Raw genomic sequence first — 22,393 nt, 5'->3', positions numbered from 1 at the left:
AAATTATGTAACGAGGGATAGTTTGGTTCCCATGGGAAAGGTGTGGTTCGAGAAAAAAAGTACGAGAAACGGACACGCGACCGAAACTAATCGAGTTTCAAGCCGGGGGAAGCAAATTCTGAAAATGTGAAGAAAAAATTAGGCCAATATGTCCCTAAATTCTTATTGCACTTTCATAGGCTTGTTTTTCGAGTACCATAGAAGTATTTGCATGCGATCTTGAAAAGGACGTCAAATTTTTACTATAATTTATACGTATAAGACAGAATTGACTAAAATGTTTTTTGTTTTATGTGATTACTATGGAAAAATATAAAAGTATAGAGGAAGCCTTAAACCAAAGAAGAAACTTTTTGATTCTTTGGGGCACTTTTATACAGTATGCGTGATGTTTGCCGAAATTGCATTTCAATTTGAATCTTCTAGATGATGATGGATATCTGGCAACTAGAGTACACTAATCTGCCGTGTGAAAAAAAAGAAAACTAAAAGTGTATTTTTTATGAAATTGGAGATACAGATATATTTACGATCGTAGAAACTCGCTGCTGCCAGCGTTAAATGATTTTTAATAAAATCAGGGCAATTAATTTTGTTGAAGATACAGTCTTTTCTTTCTGTATCTCAGTTCTACTTTAAACATATTAAACGGCCTTCTCGTTTTGGACCGCAGATATATTGCTAATTTAAAGTTTAATTTGCCTTTACTGTATTAGAAATTATGTAACATATAAAAAGGGAATTTTGACATTCGCAAATATATCAATATATAAAATTTCATAAAAAATGTAGTTACCTGTTTTCTTGCTCTACACGGAAGTAATACGGAATACTGTCCACTGTTGTTTAGATTTTCAAATGATATATTACATTATTTGTAGACTATAAAAAAATTTCCAATGTGGGTACACACTGCCGTGCAAAATTTTTTGACCACCTCTTTTGATGGCTGATTAAGTTGTCCTTATTTTAATTATGTCAGAGCTAAAAAATTTGTTTTCAAAGGGTTGAATTTTCTAAAAATTCTGTATAAAATGAAACCAGGGTGAAGCTAATTCGTCTATTTTTTAATTACATATTGCAAACATAGTGTGAATTTCAATGCTTTTTAAATGCTCAATAGCTTTCGAAATAATCAACGTTTTATCAATGTTCTTGGGCTTACTTTAAAGCTATTTTTTCACCGCATTACAACAGCTTATAAGTATAAATCGTAAAAAAAATTTATTGAATTGCCAACTTTTTGTTACAACTTCAAGTTCTTGCAATTCGAAAAGAAATTTTTGACGACTGGTACTCATAAACTGTTGTGATACAGTGAAAAAATAGCTTCAAAAAGAGCCCAAGAATATTGAAAAATGTTCATTATTTCAGAAGATATTGAACATGTAAAAAAACATTGAAGTTTACACTATTTTTACAATATCTAATTAAAAAAAGAAAATTGTTTACTTCTCTGGTATAATTAAAATTAAGACAGTCTATTCAGTCATAAACAAAGAGGTGGCGAAAAACTTTTGCACGGCGGTGTATGTATTATTCTGGGTATGAATACTTATTATTCTGGGTTCACTTTAAAGGCGAAGTATTTTCCTCATTTGTGTAATACAATTTTTTTATATGATTCATACTTCTATCATTTCTATCTCACATTCATACTAATCATAAAAATATAATTCAAAATTAGATTATACAGACTCACTAAGAAAAACCTTATAAGAGATATATTGTGATTAATGTTTTTCTTTTTATACCTGGCAATGGTAAAATCGATCTGCGCAACAATATTACTAATGGGGTTTACCTTATGGATTACTGGAACATGTACTTTATTTATGTATTAAAGTGGCTTAAGGGGAAAAAATAACATCTTTCGGTTTGCGTCTTTAAATAAAAGAAACTTTGTTTTATTCCTTCAACTTAGGTGCACAAGATTAATTAATAAATTTTGAATAATTATACAGTATGGTGGATTTAGGTAAGTTCTTTGTTCTACCCAGAAACTAAATATGCTTTCTAATTTCTCGGCTCTCTCAATTCTAAAACGTAATTAAGATACAAAAGGGTTGATAAGGAAGCGTTCAAATATTATACGTAACATTACTATTCCCATCCTCGCTTAAATATACATATAAATAGGTCTGAAAATTATCATCAAAAATACCCTTGGAGTGTGAAAACGTAAATAGTCTAAGACTTCTAATAATACGAAATCTTACCTTTTGCGGATCATGTTTTTCATAGGGAAGTAAAGTTGACACATGGAACATTATCTCGATCCCTCTCCAATTTGTGTAAACTGAATAAAGTCCGGTCAAATCATGAACAGTATCAAGGCCACCTTTGTACTTATCAAACCCTTTCAATCTGACTGTATCACCGAGAATTTGTAAAAACTCTTCAAATAAAAGCGAACTATCGTTGTTGTCGAGTATTTCTTCTTCACTATACTGGCCCTCTTGAACATAGATCACACCCACTTTCAATTCAGACTTGATGAACACTTGGTCAAGTTTAAGTAGTTCTTCAGGAGTGTCAGGCAGTTGTCCCAAAGTCAGAGGGGGATTAATATTAACCTCCTTTCCCAAACTTCGAACTACCTCTTCTCGATTGTATCTGAAAATAAAATAACAATATTAAATGACAAGATAGGGTGGGTCGAGATGAGCACAGGGGATAAGATGAGTCACTTAATTTTCTCGTAGGTTATCATTTATTTTGTAAATGTTTTTTGTATTAATATCAGGAAGAACATTCTCAAACTTCTTTTTCGCAAATTTTTCGCTTTAATGTTGATTAAATCTGGGAAAAACGAAGTAAACATTTTAAGACCTATATTCTGCTATTTTGCATTTGTTTAGAAGTTTCAAGAATCACGCAAAATCACATATTAGACGTTTTTCCAGTGGTTATTTAGATAGTTCATTTATTAGACCTTAAGTTTTCAACAGATTTATATATAGTTGTAAAACCGAAATAGGTGAAATTTTCATTTGACTAAAAAGTGTCATATGGGGCGAAATGAGCCACTGTTCTAGGGCGGAATGAGCCACATCTTCCTGTGCATTAACCTAATCTCTTACTGTAACAGTCAGTAGGTTAGGATGCAATGTTTCATATTATCAGATTGTGCAGGGTGTTAATTATGGTGTAAACGTATAAAAAAACTAATCTTGTCGACAAAAATTCTCAGAAAAAGTATGATAGCAGCCCTGTTATATGTATGATAAAATAATATGAGTTGTTGTCAACTAGAAGAGAGAACACTGTTTTTCTGGTGTATTTCTTAAATAAATTGGTTTTAAAACTCGTAAAATGCTATAAAAATAAGAAAAACATTGTTGTGGCTTGAAAATACGACAGACACTTAAAAAAACGGTTTAATACCCTACTATATATGAAATTCAGCGTCATGCAGTCATTGTAGTAGACCAGTCTGGTATTTGGGAGTTTTCGTATGATAGAATTTAACTTTTACTGCGACAATGTACATGGGTAAGTCAAAAAATTGCTATATTTATTTCTGTAATCCAATTATCAAAAGATATGTGGATATAAATCGTTTTTCTATTTACTCTTTGTAGCGTTAGTTACGGTAGAGGTTAGGATTAAAGATTGCATCATTTTGAAGTTAAATAATTTAAATTTTCCGTTCAATTTTGGAAACATATGTGTAAGATATGTTTTCGTTCTAAAATAATCTAACTTAATAAGACTCTTAATTACAAATAATATATAATAAGTAATTTAATTATGTGACCCATCGCGCCCCAATGCCTGGCTCATCCCGCCCCAGGCATGAGGAGATGAACCAAGCGCACTAGTTCTTTATTTTCGTTTCTGATTCGGCATATACTTTTTCAATTACTTTTATCTTGGCAAAATTTCGATAAAAAATTTTTGTTGAATAAAAATAACATTTTACTTTTAAGCAATAAATTATCAGATTTTAAATGCTGACGTAAAAAGGACAACTATGCTCATCTCGCCCCACCCTACCCTATAAGCTAAGAGTTTTATATAATAAAAAGATTCGAGGATTATCTAGAAGAATATAAATCTCTAAAGCTTTTAGTTTCTTTTATTATAAGCCTTGGAGACTCTTTCTTTAATATTTCATACGAAAGAGCTACAAAAAAAATTTAAAAAGAGATAAGAATATCTATCAAACATTTTTTCTCTTGACATAGCAAGTTTATTACTTTGACTATGTGAACTTAAAGAAGAGAAGTCAAGTTTAATAGGATACCAAAAAAATAAATTAATGAGGAATAAACAACACGTAAGGCAAACATGGAGAAGTCGTTTCGCAGATGGCAGAAAAATATTTTAATGATAAATTTGCTGGAAGGCGATCAATAAAAGGAGACTGTGTCGGAAATATTCGGTGATTGATAGATCAAAGGAAGGCAAAAATAATTAATAAAAAGAAGAACGAAAGTCGAGTTGGAAATAAAAGTAATGGAACATTTGTTGCGAGATGCAATCAGAACAAGAAGAAAATGCTGGAGAATTTAGAGAGATGCTGAAAAAGTTGAGTGAACATTAAGATTGATGATGGAGTTTCTGGAGTAAAACGAAAGTGCAAGAAATAGACTTCTGATGAAAAAAAGACAGCGCAGACGAAATGAAAACCAAGTGGAGATTGAATTTCTTGATTTTTATTAATTTAAACAAAACCTCTTTACTGGTTTTATTATCATCCCCCAAAATTTTGTTTAATATTTACTATTATCATTTAGTTATAGTTTTTTATTGTATAATTATGCTCAGATTGAAGATCTTGCGTTTTCACTTGTTGCAAAATTTTAGATTTGAGGTTTTTTATATTTAATAGTAAAGTTGACCTTCAGAAATTGACATTATCATTATCGATTCTTTATAAGAATTTAGCGCAAATTCTGTTCATTTCCCGTTTTTTTCTGAGTTTTGAAAATTTGTTCAGTTTAATCTTAAGATTGAAACGTTATATATTGAGAAATTTCAAATGCCATATAGGGTGACCTTATTTAATACTAAATTTTGAAGAACTGCAATTAAAGTGAATTATTCATAAATTTAAAAACGTTTAAAACAAGAAATTTAAGAATGCAAAATTCAGCAATTCTAAATGCAATGCTTGTACAATTAAAAATACAGCCTATCACAAATTCAAAGCATTCTATGATAGCTCATTTTCATTTTTAGGCCTTCAAAAATATACATTATTCTAAAATTAAATATTCTAAATTATTTAATTTTGAGCTACAAGTGTTTGAATTAAAACAAATGAAAAAAAGTATAAGGAACTCATAGCTTATTTTCGTGAATGATAAATAAATATCCCATGTTGAAGCACTAAAGATCTTAAGGGTAGAAGCCTAAGCTTTCTTTTGTATTAAAAAATGAAAAAATATAACTTTCTACCAAAGAAAGTCGAATTAGATTTTTACCTTTCATTTTTGAAGGTTGAATATTTATTTAAAAAAATATTTGCGATAAATGGTAAGGGTGTAAAAAGCACGCTTGAAAGTGTACTTTACGAAACATTTGTTATTGCCATTATCAGAGCTACAAATCGATGAAATAGACGATATTTACGAAAGTCCCAAAATTTCTATCCGCTCTCCCTATATAAATATTTAACCAAATGTCAAAACTTTTTCCCATAACATTTTATCGAATAGTGCAACACTTTCACCAAATCTGAATTAAAACTGAAAATTTTGATTTTTTGACAGGGCAAACTTGAGAAATATTCATCCTTTAATATCTTTCAAAATTAAATACTCCACTCTTTTTTAAAAATTACAAATTCATTTATTCGGAGTAACATAAATTGGCGATCCTGCCAGGATAGTGTAAAACGATATCTTTAAGAATACCACTACTGAATTAAAAACAAGTAGAGTTCTACGGAACTCGGAACGAACTTCGGATCTCATCTGAGGAGAGAATATTAAAAAACAAGCCAAAATAACTTGGACGAGTAAAACTAGTCACTTAATCAATTAGCTGCTATACAACGTAAAACCAACCAAAAAACAGAACAAGGCCTGCAATCAGGCAGAAGACGCATCTGCGTGACAACACTGGAAAACTGATGATATGTCATCAATCAACGTCAAAATCCGGTCAGCATTTGGGAACTTCACGGACTTCCGGCTACCAACTAAGGATCAAGCGGTCCCAATCAAGAAAGAAAGTCAACATCAAGTTTAAAAGCAAGCAAATAAAAAATGAAACAAACAAATCGTATTGAATTTACAAAGAGAATAGGTCCTCCTAGCTGTCTGAGGAAGGAGCCTAACCTGAAATCAAAGTTAATTTGACTATAGGCGAGGCAAAGTTTTGAAATTCCAGTAGAGTATACTCCTGGTGTTCCACAGCACTACTCTCCCTTACTAAAAAATTGCGTTACTTTAAAATCAGGTTACTGTAGAAGAACGATACCCTGCATTTCACTGTGTTAAAGGACAAAAAGTCCAAACATACACACATAAAATAATTACGCGACAACATTTTACACCGATAAATTAGAAAATAAGCACTTTAGTATTCCAAAAATATCACGAGAATTTTAAAGGGTGCGAGACAGACTCATCTTCTAGTATGTCAGTAAGGCAATCCCCAAACCTTACAGTAACCTCTCTCTCTCTCTTTGCAATGGACGAATAAACAGCAAAAAAGATGTGGGGAAACATCGAAATTCTAGCGGCCAACATGATAGCATTAAAAATAGAACTTTAGAGATTCAGAGGATGGTAAAAGGATTAGGCTAGAAGGGAAATATAGAAACAGGCAAAGAAGAACCTCAATTAATAGAAGACTTTGATGAGGATGGCGAGAGTATTTCAATGAAGAATAATCATTTATCAGAAGTAAGATTAGAAACAACCTTATCTCAGCCTCAACTATAGGATACTAAGATACATGGACTTTCAACTTAAGAAGAAGAGGAAAGAGAAGCTATAGAAAGTCACCGACTGAGAAACAAACAATTATTAAAAGAAAGAGAAGGAACAAAATCACTTTAATTACAAGCTGAAGAAGAGAAAAAAATTCATGCTAAACTAGCAATCGAAACCGTGAGGATTATTAATGATGCAGATAACATCAGAGTAGAGAATTTCATCAAAAGTGTGAAAATGGCGAAGGCTATGTGCACACAACCTAACTTTCTCTTGGATTTAATTCTAGTCAAGAAAATAAAAGGTGCAACAGAAAAAGCGACTCGCTATGCGCCTGTGAATTCTTCTGAAGACCTATATATTTGCTTAAGACAAAATTTAAAACAAACCAGTTCAATCTTAGAATTGAAAAGCAGATTAGAATCTTGTAAACAAGCAAACAACTAATGAACTTAACTATGCTGTTCAAGGAAAACATCAATCAACAGAAAGAAAATTAAGAATGAACATAGAAGAGAAAGAAAATATTAATAGATATCTGCTTAATTTAAAAAAAGAAGTCGGACTTCAGATAGGACTGTTAAAAGCTATTAGTTTGGCGGAAGCCCAAAGTTATACCATAGAAACAGAAATGTCGTTAAAGGAATCACAACCTGTTCGACAAATACCGTCGAAACCATTAATTAAATTCGAATCTAGACCAACACAGCCACCTCGACGTCAAGCTAATACCACAACAAATCAACGAGTACACAATCATAAAATGACACTGAGTGAAAGGATGAACCTAAAGTGTCTAATCAATATAGGTAAAGAACGTAAATTTTCAGACAGGCCAATTTTCATATCAACCACCACAAGTCAGAAATGTTTAAATGACGGAGGAGGAAAACACGAAAAGGAAATGATGACAACAAAATAAATACAGGTACAAATAGAATACGAGAATCAAGCTGAATATCTGCAGTCAGTGGAAGACTACAGTCTATTGGAGGAAGAAATCGACGAGGAAACTAATACTACCTATTTTTGGACTCAGGAGCGTCAATCAACCTTATTAAAAAACATCAAATACCAGAAGCTATGAAATCTTTTAAATTTAAAAAAAGCATTCGCTATGGATAAAGATAAGCATATATCTGAAGAAGCAATATATATTCCATATTTTTCTAAAACACACCTTTTCTATATAATAAGTGATGATTTCCCATTACTAGAATCTGGCATACTAGGCTTACCTTTCTTTAAAAATTTGCAAGGTATGCAATAACATCGAATTTTCTGATTCTAGACATCAAAAAATTGTCATTATATGATAGTGGCAATTACATAACTTCCCACACACAACAAGTGTTCAAACTCCAAGTCAAAGATGAAGCTAATGAGATCTGGATAAAGGAAAACAACTTAATCCCTGACGGTACATATAAAATCCAAAACAGTTAAATTATAACACCTATAATAAATAATTCAAAAAACTTAATCTAAATACCAGACAACCTACAATATGAAATAATTCAAAAAATAGAATCTCGAGACGAGGTCCAATCTAGTAAAGGAAAGGATATCTTCAATATGGTAAAACGACTGTAACCCAGCATTTATATCACTATGCCACCAATATGATAAAACGACCCAGAATCCAGTATTTAGATCACTGTCACAAATATGATAAAACTACCTACAACCCAGAATTTTTATTGCAGTGAAAGAATTCGAGAATTAAAAACAATTATAAAACTAGAGCACATTGAGAACAAAGTTCATGAGGTTAGGGAAGGCATATACAAAATACTCTTTCAATATCAAGAATTAATCACATTATCTGATTACCCACTCCCTTGTACAAAACTTACAGAACATGAAATCCCTTGGAGCTCAGGCATGATAAGAAACTTGAGATCTCATAAACGCCCAGAAAAACATCGAGAATTTGTCCCAGAAGAAATTCAATTCCTATTAAATAAAGGAATAATTAGACATTCACAGTCACCATTTAACTCACCACCGTGGTTAGTTCCCAAAAAAGTAAATTAACTCAGAATAGTAATAGATTATCGGCAAGTAAATAAAGACACTGACTAAGACTCTTATCCGTTATCAGTAATAAACGATATTTCAGATCAATAAGGTCAAGCTAAATTCTTTTCTGCTCTCGACATGAGTGCTGGTTCCATCAAATTTCTATGAACGAAGAATGTGAAAAATATACAGCAATTTAACAAGTCAAAGACATTTCGAATATAACCGAATGCCTTTTGGGTTAAACAACGCACCAGCAACATTCCAAAGAACGATGGATAACGCTTTCAGAGGATTCATAGGTGAAGAATGTTTTGCTTATATTGACAACATCGTAACATTAGGAAGGACTTTAGAAGAACATAATAAAAATTTAATAAAAGTTCTACATCGTATTAAAGAACTTGATTTGAGACTAGAACCTACTAAATGTGAATACCTTAAACCTGAATTAGAATATTTGGGACATTTAATAACTAAGGGCGGAGTTTAACCCAACCCTTCAAAAATTCGAGCCGTACAAGATTTAAAAAATCCAACAACAGTGAAACGAGTCCGATCCTTCCTAGGACTTGCGGGATTTTACAGAAAGTTTATAAAGAACTTCTCAACAATAGTTAAACCCCTCACACTATTAACCAGAAAAGTTATTCCTTTCAACTGCGAAAAAGCATGCGAAATGAATGCGAAAAAGCATTTAATAATCTTAAAAATGCCCTTTGCACAGCACCTGTCCTAAAATTTCCAAACTTCAAAGAGCAATTTACACTTACAACCGACGCTTCAAACTAAGGATACGAAGCCGTTTTATCCCAGAATGAACATCCGTGTTTATTTATATCTCGAACATTAAACTCCGCAGAAAAAACTATAGCACATCTGAAAAGGAACTTTTAGAAATAATTTAGGCTTTTAAACGTCTAAGACAATACCTTCTAGAAAATACATTTAAAATCCAAGCTGATCATAAGGCACTAGTATGGCTACATAATTGTAAAGACCCGATATGTAAAAGGTAAAGAAAACAAAGCAGTCGATTGCTTCTCCAGGTTATTTCCAATTGAACAAAAGGACTTTCTAGAACAGGCATTATATGAAATCAATCTTAAGGAAACTATTGAAAACAAACTTCCAGATATAGAAATAGTTTATACTCCCATCAATCGAGATTTAAATACACCAGAACCCATAATAACCAGCAAACCTCATGAAGCTAATGAAATTAATCTAGAAGGTCAAAATAGAATGAAAATACCTCATAAATGTATTAAAGAACCTTCGGTAGAAATCTCAGGACCAACATTAGAAGGCCCAGAGCCAATGCCAGAGGAACAAAATGAAGAATTCATAGAAGACAAACTGCACCAAGACTTCATTGAATGGAGATCAAATCCATCTTCAGGTATATTTAAAATTGAACCTTATGCTGTAGGAAAACTTTGGACTTATACAAAGAAAGACGAAATGCCACCTTTTACTGAGGAATAATGATTAAGAAAATTTGGCGGGATAACTGACGAAATTAAATCTAGAAAACTTACTTTTGTCAGATTAGCTTTTATAGATCCCTTATTTACGTCATTAGAGAAGGAACAATTCAAGAAATGATAGAATATCTTTCTAACATTTATCGTGAGTCCACTTTCCATTTGTGCTTTTAAAATACTAGAGAACTCACTAAACAAGAAAAAAGGAAAATAATAATTGAAGCCCATTCAACACATTTAGAAGAAAAGAACTCGGTATATAGGGCAAATAAATAAGGCTATTGGATAGGAATGGACAACCACGTGTTAAAATATGGCAAGTCCTCTCCTATTTGTCAACTACAGAAAACGAATAGAATTACCAACTAAGCTGGCAGTATAATACCCGATATTTTTACCAAACCCAATGAAAAGATAACCCTCGATATCCTCGGACCTTTACCGGAAACTAGTCAAAGAAACAAATACATACTAAGTCTTGAAGACTGATTAACACGATACATAGTATTAATACCTCTAAAAACGAGACTACAGAATCAATTATCAACAACTTAATCGATCATTACATTTTTATATTTGGAGCCCCTAAGACCATGCTAACGGATCATGGTCAAAACTTTCTCTCAGAACTCGTGAAATAATTTGAATAAGCATTGTGAATTCAACATGTAAGAACAACTTCATTTGATCCCCAGCCTAACAGTAATATTGAGTGCATGCACTCTACACTAAAAAATCTTATTAAAACCTCTATTGGTAAAAATAATAAGGAATGGAATGACAACTTGAAATATATTAATTTTGTAATTAATACAATAAAAAATAGTATCCTTGGAATACCAACGTTCGAAGCTACTTTCAGAAGAGAACCAAATATCCTATCAACAATTAATCCTTTCACAAACCTGGCGTATCATGACTTAGTCATAAAATGGAAGTGTAAACACGAACAAAACCTAAAAAAGATTAAAGAAAGAATCAAAGTAGAGCAGGAAAAAGTAAAAAACTATTAAAAGCAAAATAGTTTAGAAACATCCAATCTACAAAGAAAAAGATTGGGTTAAATGAAAAAATAACACAATGCAAAATAAGTTAGATCCTAGCTGGAAAGGCCCGGTGAAATACTAGAGATATTAGAAACTAACAACCTTTAAACTGGATATGATAATAAAATTATAAGGATACATATAGATCAATGTATGCCTTATTTTGTAGATAGTGCTTGCTGTGATATCCCTACTCTTGATCCTGACAAGCGAAAGCTGATTTTTCAATAGAAGTATTAAAGGGAAATGCATAAATAGAAGAAATTAACAAAGTACATCTGTTCCATGAAAAAATGGAGATTAGTAATAGGGATAAATCTAACGACAACCGAAGAAGGGATAGAAGTAATAGATCCCGTTTTAATTGTAACTGAACGAGCATGTGGAATATCCTGCAAACCTAGAGAAGAGCTAAGGTTAGTCAAAGGAAGATGTAATAGACTAAGTTCAAAAAACTCAATTTTGCACCAATTGTAAGGAAAACAAAGACACAAGAGAGGATAGGCAAATTCCATCGGAGATATCTCCAAAACATTATTCGGAACTCTCTGAATCTGATTGAAATCAAATCTACACTGAATTCGATAAATTTTATACTTATAATAAAAATATAGCATCAGTATTGACTAATCATACGAAGATTCTCAAACTAATATTAGATTCTTGCTCCACAGAATCTTTAGCAATTAAGAAAGAAATAGGAAAAGAAATGGGTACAGCTCAAAGATTAAATCGAATTGTCAATCATAACACACAAGATAATTTTATCCATACCAAACAAATACTAGACGCTCTCTTAATTGACTGACCACGTATCACTTCGATAATAAAGAGGAAAATTACCAACATATCCTTAAAATCAGCTCACTTTCTGTGGCCGTGATTCAAGGACTCTTTATTTACATCTTAGATATACCTGTCCTGTAGAAAGAAGAAGGATCCTTACAGAAAATCGTTCCTATCCCCGAAAGAAGGCCAACCTTTATTCAACCATCATACCCGACCATGAACTAGTCATCAAATTTAGGGATTCTTATGTTCCAACTGATAAACAAACAATTAATCATTGTAAAACAATAGCAAGCTACATAATTTGTAAACGAAACCAGTCTCATCTTCAACTGTCCAAAAGTAAAACTTGCGAATGTAGTCTTCAAAAGGTTTGCTGAACTAAATTGCAATCAGTCGCCGTACTTACTTCACAAAGAAACTTGTATACCGATATTCGACGGATATATTATAATTCCCTTCAATACAATAAATTTAGACATAAGTTGCGAACAAAATGTAACAGCTATAGAAATAATTAAACCTATTAAAATAACAAAAAATAGTTGCAAATTATATAATAATTATGATCAATTAGATTTACCAAGACACCTAGAAGAAAAAAAAACTTACTGGGTCAATGTAACCCACGATATTAAATACAACGACCAGGACTTTGAAAATTTAGAAAAGAAATCGAGTCAGCTACCCAAACAAATAAATCGTGGAGAATAGACATAAGGAGACCAAACTAGTGGAACTGAAAATGAAAACTTTTCTGTTGCTAGAAGCACGCACACACGCATGTGCAGTCACACTTAGATATAGTTCAAAACTTTCCGAGCGTGGCGTGCCAACCGCACTTAAAAACATATGGCCGCCGATGTGAATGCGAGTCAAATGTAAATAAATAATAATTGAACAATTAATAGTTTGTGAATAAAGGCAAGGATGTTAAAATTAAAAATCGCAATATAAAAGTGAAAGTTTCCAATAAGTGTGGTTTCAAATGTATAGTGTACAAGACTTTCAGAGTGGTGTAAGTTGTATGTTTATTGTTTTTGTTATGAACGCGTCGAAAGCCTGTCGCACGCATAGTATTGGTAAAAGTAATTTGATATTTTCATAATACGTACTACCTACCTTTTCCATGATGAATAATTTTGAATTTCACAAACATTTCACAAAATCCTGTCTGATTATTAATTATTTATTTGTTCAAGCGACCTGCCAAAACAAAACAATGGAGGCGGCCATATTTTTTTAAAGCGCAGTTGGCACGTCACGCTCGGAAAGTTTTGAAATATACGTGTGATTTTACGCATGTGTGTGTGTGTGTGTGTGCGTGCGTGCGTGCGTGCGTGCGTGCGTGCGTGCGTGCGTGCGTGCGTGCGTGCGTGCGTGCGTGCGTGCGTGCGTGCGTGCGTGCGTGCGTGCGTACTTCTGTAAACAGAAAAGAGACCGTTTTTGTTGAAGTCCATGCATTACAGATTGGTGTCCTTATATCTATTCTTCATGAAATAAATAATAATGAACTAAAACAAGCTCGTTTAAGTCTAGACGATACTAAAAACACATCAAAAACTATAGCCTCTCACAGACGTTTTAAAACTAGGACAGAAAGCGGAATGGACTGGGTTCCATACTTAGGTTACGCAGCTCTAGCTTTAGGCGCAATATTTACACTGTATAAAACTGAAATTTTAAAAGCAATATCAAATCTGGTTCCGAAAAAACAATGTTTATTCTGCGTTAAAATAAAAGTAGAGAATCCTACCCATATTGTAAATTGCAGTACCAGTGTACAGCCATTGTTAAATAGGAAGGAAGCTAATATGTTATTAAAACTCGAAAAGTAACATTTTGAAAGTTTAAGGGCTAAGCTTTATCTAAAAAAGGGGTTGTAATGGTTGACCTCTTGAACTTTTTCCGCTACTAATTTAGTCTATATATCTAGCAGTTTGGCCCAGCGCAAGTCAATTCTTTTTAATTTTGTAACCTAATTATACATACGTTGAATAAAGTTAAGTCGAGTACCATTTGGTAACTGGACTCTTTTTTTAAAACTACAAATTCATTCATTCGGTGTAACAAGCGTTTGAGAAAAAAAAACATTTTGCAGTTAATCATTATAAATGAAAAGCCTTCATAATTGAATAAATTCAATTTTAAAGCTTGCAAAACTAGAGAAACGGCAAATGATAGATAAACATTTTTAATCGTATTTGCATCTGTGAGGTGGAAGGACGACGCATCCAAATTGAACAATTTTCATTCGTATGTCTACAAACTGAAAAATAATTATTTCGATAATTTACAAAATGAGCAGTTTAAAACTAAAAGTTAAATACTAAATCGTTCAAAACTTTCAAGTAAATAGTAATTAATATATCATTTTTTTAAATTTGGTTTTGTGTTATCGACAAATTAAAAAAACTTGAAACAAACTTTAACTAAAATATACTGAAAATAAACTAAATATTTTCTTCTAGCATAAAAATAGGGCTCTGGGCGTAAACATTACACATTACATTTATATGGTAAAAATGTTAACATTTGCGCTGCGTGCTTTTATTGTTAGCCAAATAATGAAATCCTCGGACTTAAAGATGGTTATAGCCCAATATGTGTCAGGCATTTTTGGTCGTGACTTGGAATTTGTATGCGAATCTTTTTACATAAGGCTGTACCGGTATCTATCAACAGTCACCAGCTCGTTTGTATAATGCAATTAAGTGATCACATGAAAATAATCAAGCGAACACTATTATTTTTTATTATCAGCCACGGGTAATGTCAAGTGTCAGATGAGTTAAATATGTTAAAATCGTAAAACGATGTTTGAAACTTCTTGTGAAGATGTTAAGATGAGATAAACTTTTTTTCTGGTTCCATAAGGTTTCAGTCGTCCACTTCCTGATGTTTGTAGAAGTTTCTTACAAATCGACAGATGTTTACTAAAACCGCCTTTTGAGCTTCTGCTTGTAACCTGCTAACTCCTAGATGTTTCAGATGCTCACTGCATCATGCGTGCACATTGCTTGTAGACAAAGTAACAATAGGATAAGCAGATGCATGTTTGATATTCCTCCATATTGTCTTTACTTCATGCCTTTGCTTGCTATACTTATATATCTTCATTACTCTATTCGTTGCGTGCAGGGTAACGATTATTGGTATTCATTTGCGAATAAGCGCCTATATTATTGACAGAAAAGTGTTCAAGGAAAAATTATGAGAAAAGTATTAAGTACAACAAATTTGGGAAGCAAAATACCTTTTTTTGAGGTATTTGTATACTGTCAGGTTCGGCCGTTCTAAATTTTGCTTGGAGTATACCCTGGTTGCCTGGCAATGTCAATACCAAGCTCTTTTAGCTTTCTTCTCGATTGTAGTAACTTTTTTAATAATCCTTCTGAATACTAACATCCCAGTATAAGATGTAACCTTCGTTTACCAATATTTATTCGTTTTCTATTCGTTTTCTAAATATAATGATATAAAACAAAATTTTAGAGCAATACTCCAAGCTGCTTCTCCTTTTCCTCAGGCCGTTGATATAATTTCGAAATTTAATAAGGTTTTCTTTGTTTGGTCTTACCGATAAATTAAAACAAACAGAAAAAACGATTCTAGCTGTTAAAGAACCTCCTTTTTATTTTCAACGTTTCGGATCTCAATGCGCGCCTTTATGAGAAAAGTTTTCCTGTCTAAAATAAAGCGTATTTTTATAATAAATTAAAACTAAAATACAAATAACTTATGGAGTATTATAATTTTTGTTTGGGTATTGACCTGGCGTTCATTACGTGTAGAGTTAAAAAAAATGAATTTTAGTTTCGAAAACCCTTTAAATATAACAACGCTTGGTGAAGATTTCACGCTCAATTCGAAAAAAAGTTGTTTTTAAGATAAGAGCTTCAAAAAACTATTTAGAGAGGCTCCAAACCAATTTAATTACATTCTTGAAGGAAGAAAATTCCAAATAATTATTTGAACGATGAAAAAACAAGACATTGAACTTAACATTGATATTGATGCTATAGATACTACTAAATGGACGATAATTAACAGGTAAAATTTTTATTTAACCACATATGAGAAAAGTGCACTATAGGTCATGGATTCAATATTGTAATTTATTATTTTTATTTCTACGTTTTAATATTACGTGCAATGTATAATTTATTGACACATCTGTTTAATATTCAAGACTTCAGCCTGAAGATTGATTGAAATTTTAGTAAATTTCAAAATAAAAATATATTGAATAATTCAATGTTTATAAGTGTTTTATTCTTGTGCTCGAATTTTAATATTATTAAAATCAAAATTTAAAAAATGTTTAAAATTCCGTCGGTGTTGAGAGAAGCCTGCGTTTAAATTTTCGATTTCGCGATCTCTTGTATGCCCGGCAACTCTGGTTGTTAATCTTCTACCAGTGTCCCCCATGTAGACTTATAGCAACCAGTGCAATTTGTTAAGTATATGACACCTGCAGAATATTCCATCTTTTCGGAATCTTTTGTAGTCAAAAAGAAATTATCCACAGTCTAGAGTTTGGTTATTTTTAAAACAAACGTTAATAGTACATTTTTGCAATGATAATCTTAGTCTTTCAGAAAGGCCTTAATCATAAAGAAAGGTAAACTTTAAATTGATATTTGTTATTTTTTAAACCATTTTTAATGCTTATTATTTTTGTATTTAAGAATTATCATTTAAAAATTCGTAAGTGAACTGTATAGGATCATCAATGCTGTTGAACGTGTTTAGTAAATCTAAAATTGTATTGGTTTCTGTGATCAAGAATATATCATCCACATAACGTTTATATAAGATTGGTGTAAGATTTAATTTTTCTAATGCTCCCCTTTTTATATCTTCTAACACCAAGTTTGAAACAATGAGAGAGAAAGCAGACCCAATCAGTCAAGCTGACAAATATTTGAAAAACTTACTGATAAATAAAAACACTGTATTCGTAAAAACAGTTTAATTGATATTAAAATCGCGTTTTTAATCTCTTTTCCAATCTTGGTGTTAAAATCTCGTTATTTTAGTTAAGTTACGATGTAACTTTAATTTTTCTTCTATACAATTCACAGAAACATCTATCGGAATCTAACAGGCAAGTTATCATTAAGTCACATTAAGCAAGTCATATTTTTTATGTTTAAATTTGTTTTCGACTAACCCGGCTTTTTAATCATCATCCACGAAATATGTCAAATGCCTGTTGAACTAAAGACGTTAAATTAAAGATAAAAATTAGCTTCAGATCGTACGCTCTCTCCTCTCTACTTCCTTATGTACCAGAAAGCTACTTAAAATGCCACACATGTTTATTACAACAGATTTTTTAACTGCTACCATCATCCTACTGACTCCGAATAGTTCGAGATCTTCAATATATATTGCGTGCAGATTGTGTGTAGCCGAAATCATAATAGAAAGAATAGATGCATTTTTCACATTTCTGTAGTTATATTCATAGAACGTTGTCGACAGAAAAACTTCCGGATCAATTTTGTTGCAGGTAAATTTAAGATGGGGTTCCATCTGACTCGTAGTTGGGGTAAGAAACTCGTCGTTTTACTTCCTTGAAAACTGTTAAAATAATTGACAGTATGAGATGTTCCGTACTCTAAGTCCGAGAGAAACGATACCTTGTTAAGAAGTATCATTCACACTACCAAGCCTAATTTTTGTTGCAGGTATATAGTACCGTGAAATTAGCGTTAGATTCACACTTTGTTTTTATCGTGTCGTATAGGTTGCCTATACGACACACATACATACATAGATATTAATCACCAATCCAATGCAGAAATGAAACCAGTAAAAATACAAAAACCGTGTAATAAACAATCGGAAAAAATGGTTATGTTTTTTCTCACCTATCAGCAAAAACACAACTGGCTGGAATGAGCCCATGAACCGTGTAGCTGATGGCCCTCACAAGAATTCGAAACTGATCCCTGCCATTAATAGTTTCTTGTTTGATACTGAGGATGACTGGACCGAGATCTTCGTCATTGGTGAAATAATTCCAGTGTTCGGATCCATAGAAATATTTTTCGTAGGTTTCTTGTTCGACCGATGTCAACTCGAACCCCTGATTTTTCTCCCATTGTTCCTCGATAGTGCTTTTCTTTCTCGGAACGTCATCAGTATCTATTTCGTTTTCTTCGAAGAGACAAAAGTCCTGTCTTTGCTTAAATTGTTCTTGTTGCTCTTCAGCTTGTTCTGGATCTGTGACATCATGGTCACTTTCGCTCTCATCCCATATCGTATCGGTAGTGATTTGCTGCCTGGAGCATTCAATCCAATATCCCGGTGTAGGGATTAGGTTGTGAGGAAACTCTTGACAAAATTCATCTGCAGGAACAAAAATAAATCACTTATCTGACTAATTAAAAATATAACTGAATTATAAGGCGGGGTAAACCATAAGATTAACAGACAAATTATTATTAAAGTTTCCCGCACAATTTTTATAAATGAAGGGCTCTAGAACTTCTGTATCTTCAGCTCTGATAAAATTTTTTTTTTAATTCATGACGTATTCACAGACCGGTTGTGACATTAAAGGATCATAATTTAAGAATTGTAGTATCTTTCACATAAAAGAATAAATATTTTTATTTTATATATCGGTCCTTCAAAGTTAAGCCTGAGCATAAACTAAATCGCTGTTTGAAGACCGAAATCTGTAAAAAAAAAGGGTCAGTCTAGGCACGTATTTAAAAAAATCCGTCTTCGATTGTTCCATTTCACCCTATTTTATTTTGCTCTGAACGATGATGTAACCATGCTCGAATCACTGTAAGGTAGAACACCAAGCTGTTTAAAGACAGGGCTTGGTATTCGAACTTAGAGTGAATCGCCTGTGGCTCTTTCTGTATATTTTCTTCTTGGCGTAGTTTCATCTGCTATGTTGACACGATTGAAAAGAGAGATGCAGAATTTTCTTAATAAAACACAACTCTGTGAGCTAAAGTAAATGAACCACATATGTATAACACTTTTTTGTATTTTAGTACATTTTATAGCACGTGAAAAATTGAAGATTGATTTAGTTCAAAATGCCATTACCTGAACAAGCCTGAGGTGGTAGAGGAAAGATGAGGGTTGTTGAAGATTTTCTTCTTGCAACTGCGCAGCCTAAACTTTGGGGTTTGAAGCTGCGCAATTGCTGCATGAAGTCCGAGCACTCCATCAACGCCACGTCCGCAAAGTGCAGGTCGCAAAGAATTTGATTCTTGAACCTAATCAAAGTTTTGAATCAAAATATTATTATTTTTTAACAACATTTCCCCAATACCCGTGCAGGAATTTGCGAGTTACATGTTCGTTCAGAAGAATCTAATCTGGTGTTTTCTCGATTGTTGATGTCACAGCCAAGTAAAGTGGGATTTAGTCCTCTCGAGAACTAAGCAATGCTAAGCGCATCCCCAATCTTCCTCTTCTCCCGTCAACTGCGCATTGCAACTTAGATTCTTCTGAACGAGCGTAACTGTTCGTTCCGGCTTTCAGTGATTGGGAAAATCATCGTGTGCGAAATGCGGGACGTGTCGATTACGAACTGGATGATAGAAAATAGCTCGTTGATAATCGACGCTGTATTCCGCTTGTTGTACAATCTACTATTAATTTATATGATGCGACAACTTCCGAATTAATTCCTATAAACTATAAATGTAAAAAGTTTTTGCAAAATTGGCAAGCGCTTCTTTAAGGAAAACTTTTTAAGGAAGGTACATCTACAAGGTATTTGGCAGTAAAAATCAATGTTCACCTAAAATACTGACCACAACTGCCGGACTAATGTGTTGTGTATCAACCGTTTTGAGCAGAGCCCAATCTGAACAATGTTAATTGTTTATGGTATATGGTATGGTATATGGTATTGTATATGGTATTGATGATTACTAAATAGTTAGACTCAATGTAAATAGTCGGATAATTATCTTGCTTTCTCCCTGTAAAGTCAATCCCTATTGCGGAATACCAGAGAAAAGCCGGGTTCCCGAAAATTTATCGAAATGGATTCTCCAACCAGTGATTTTGCGATGAAAATTAAATTAGACGATCTTTTAAATCTTTAAAGTATCCAAAATAATGTTGGTGCGATCGCAGACGAAACATCATGTAGAACAATTCTTAGAGGCTTAAGTAAATAGAAGAAAATGTCTTTAGATTACCGACGATTATGAATGTATGATGTCTTAAAAATTAGAGATAGCATTAAATTGATTTATCCCGTGAGTCAATCTGAAGATCATAATGGCATTAAATATTTTATTTACAATGAAGTGTTGTTTGGTATATTAAAAAGTGCGCATATAGAGTTTGGTTATAGAGAGCTACACAAAATGCATAATGTGTTACAGATCCAATATGCAAATATATCGCGACATACAATACCTCTATTTCTAAGCATTTCTAGTGCACGGAAAACCCCGAAACTGGCAAAGTCAGGGAAGTGTAAAAAGGTCGAATATAGACGTAGAAGAAATAGTGAGAATATGAATGATCGATTATTCTTTGACGCAATGGAGTGAGGGTCTGAGATTTTGTACACTGCAAAATTATAATAGTCTTCACTCAGGCTTTATATAAATACCAATTAAGTCTTTTTCTTGGAAAAAAGGCGAAAATCGGACTAGCAAGTAGCAATCTACCGAAATCACAGTGCTTGATAGACTTCATAATAATATTAAAGAACATCAAACCGTAAGAAACTTGCAAGTGATGCTACGCTTTCGGTATTAGCGAAAGGCACAAGGGTCACTATTCCAACTCCAGAGGTTGAAAGAAATAAAGGAAACTTTAGAAATATCATCGGTAATGTTGTTCACTCAGACTTTTTGTATATACCTTGCAAAATATAATTCTGCTACACATAAACTCAAGCATAAAATTATTTGCAGTGTTCTTACTATATTATATTGGATGTTTTAATGTTATTATACTGACAGGTTTTAGGTGTTATTACCCAGGTGATCGATGATAATTTTTATGAAATTGTTACTTAAAGTGGAGAAATAGCACAATTATATAGCAGAAATGAACGAGAAATAAAATAGCTTCAACTAGTACTATGTTCATCAACATAGATGAAGTACCCGATGCACAGATTTCCCTACGATCGACAAATAATGAGTCTTCCTTACATGGAGGACAGGGCTTTGTTAAATGTGCTTATTCAAGAAAGTGAAATTCTTTTCTGCAATTCAAGATGCCATAATTCACTATCTTGTACAAATAAATGAATTATATGAAAATTTTCTATTGCATTGTAAAAAAAATAATTCAACTTCTTGAACAAATATATGCATTGACGTGAAATTTATTACTTCTTAGTAATAAACAATATAAATAGGTTTAAAAACAAATTGTACCTAATGTTGAATAGCACCCATTTACTTACCCATTGACCTCTGTATAAGCATTACAGAGATCGGGCTCTGCAGAAAACGGCATTTACACATCGCGATGTGTACAATTTCGGACTTAGCACGTAACATATGTTTATATAATAAATATTAGGGTGGTCGATTTTCTACAGTTGAAAAAAATCAAAAACAACATCGCAGAATAGCGTAAATGGTTCCTTTTATAATAAAAATAATACGTGGAAAAGTAATATTTGAACACATAATATTTAGAGGTCGTGCAACGACCTTAAAGAAATTTGCATATCAAATTAAGTTGAACAGTAGCCTAAATTGTTTCTAATTCTTTCTTTGAACGTTAAAAAAAGTTTAAAAATTAAGAGTTTAAATTGATATTAGTATCCTTGATGTTAAATTAGGCATTTAGCCATTTTCAATGACCAATGTAACTAAGAAAAATTTAAGTGCTTATCAACCTTTGTGTGATATAGTAATTATTACATTTTCATAAGTAAAAATTAACTAAGTAGAAATCAAAATAACTGCCTTATATTAAAATATTAAATTTGTAGTCTACAAAATAATATATCAACAATTTTATAGGAATAAAATATAAGTATATATTAAAAAAAAATAATTTTGCTTGTGCGACCACTAAATATTAACTGATTTTAATTTAATTAAAAAAATATATTTTTTGGTCCAAGAAGGAACAATTAAGGCCGCTTTCGTAAGAAACGCTTTTGTTTGTTTCGCCTGAGTGACCGCGTGAGTGACCG

At 32.4% G+C, this 22,393-nt stretch overlaps 1 protein-coding gene across 1 annotated transcript in view; it reads right to left on the bottom strand.

Annotated features, from left to right (window-relative positions):
- The window catches only part of LOC117175513, a 265,411-nt gene that overhangs the window by 16,881 nt on the left and 226,137 nt on the right, over positions 1–22,393 (bottom strand). Inside the window, exons 13-15 of the mRNA XM_033365220.1 lie at positions 19,312–19,484; positions 18,114–18,594; positions 2,220–2,616 (exon numbers count right to left, since the gene is read on the bottom strand). Of these exons, the coding sequence (XP_033221111.1) occupies positions 2,220–2,616; positions 18,114–18,594; positions 19,312–19,484 (1,051 nt within the window). The remainder of the gene's footprint in view (positions 1–2,219; positions 2,617–18,113; positions 18,595–19,311; positions 19,485–22,393) is intronic.

The sequence above is a fragment of the Belonocnema kinseyi genome, chromosome 6, assembly GCF_010883055.1.
Source record: "Belonocnema kinseyi isolate 2016_QV_RU_SX_M_011 chromosome 6, B_treatae_v1, whole genome shotgun sequence".
Classification (NCBI taxonomy): domain Eukaryota; kingdom Metazoa; phylum Arthropoda; class Insecta; order Hymenoptera; family Cynipidae; genus Belonocnema; species Belonocnema kinseyi.
This window is presented reverse-complemented; position numbering and strand designations above follow the sequence as displayed.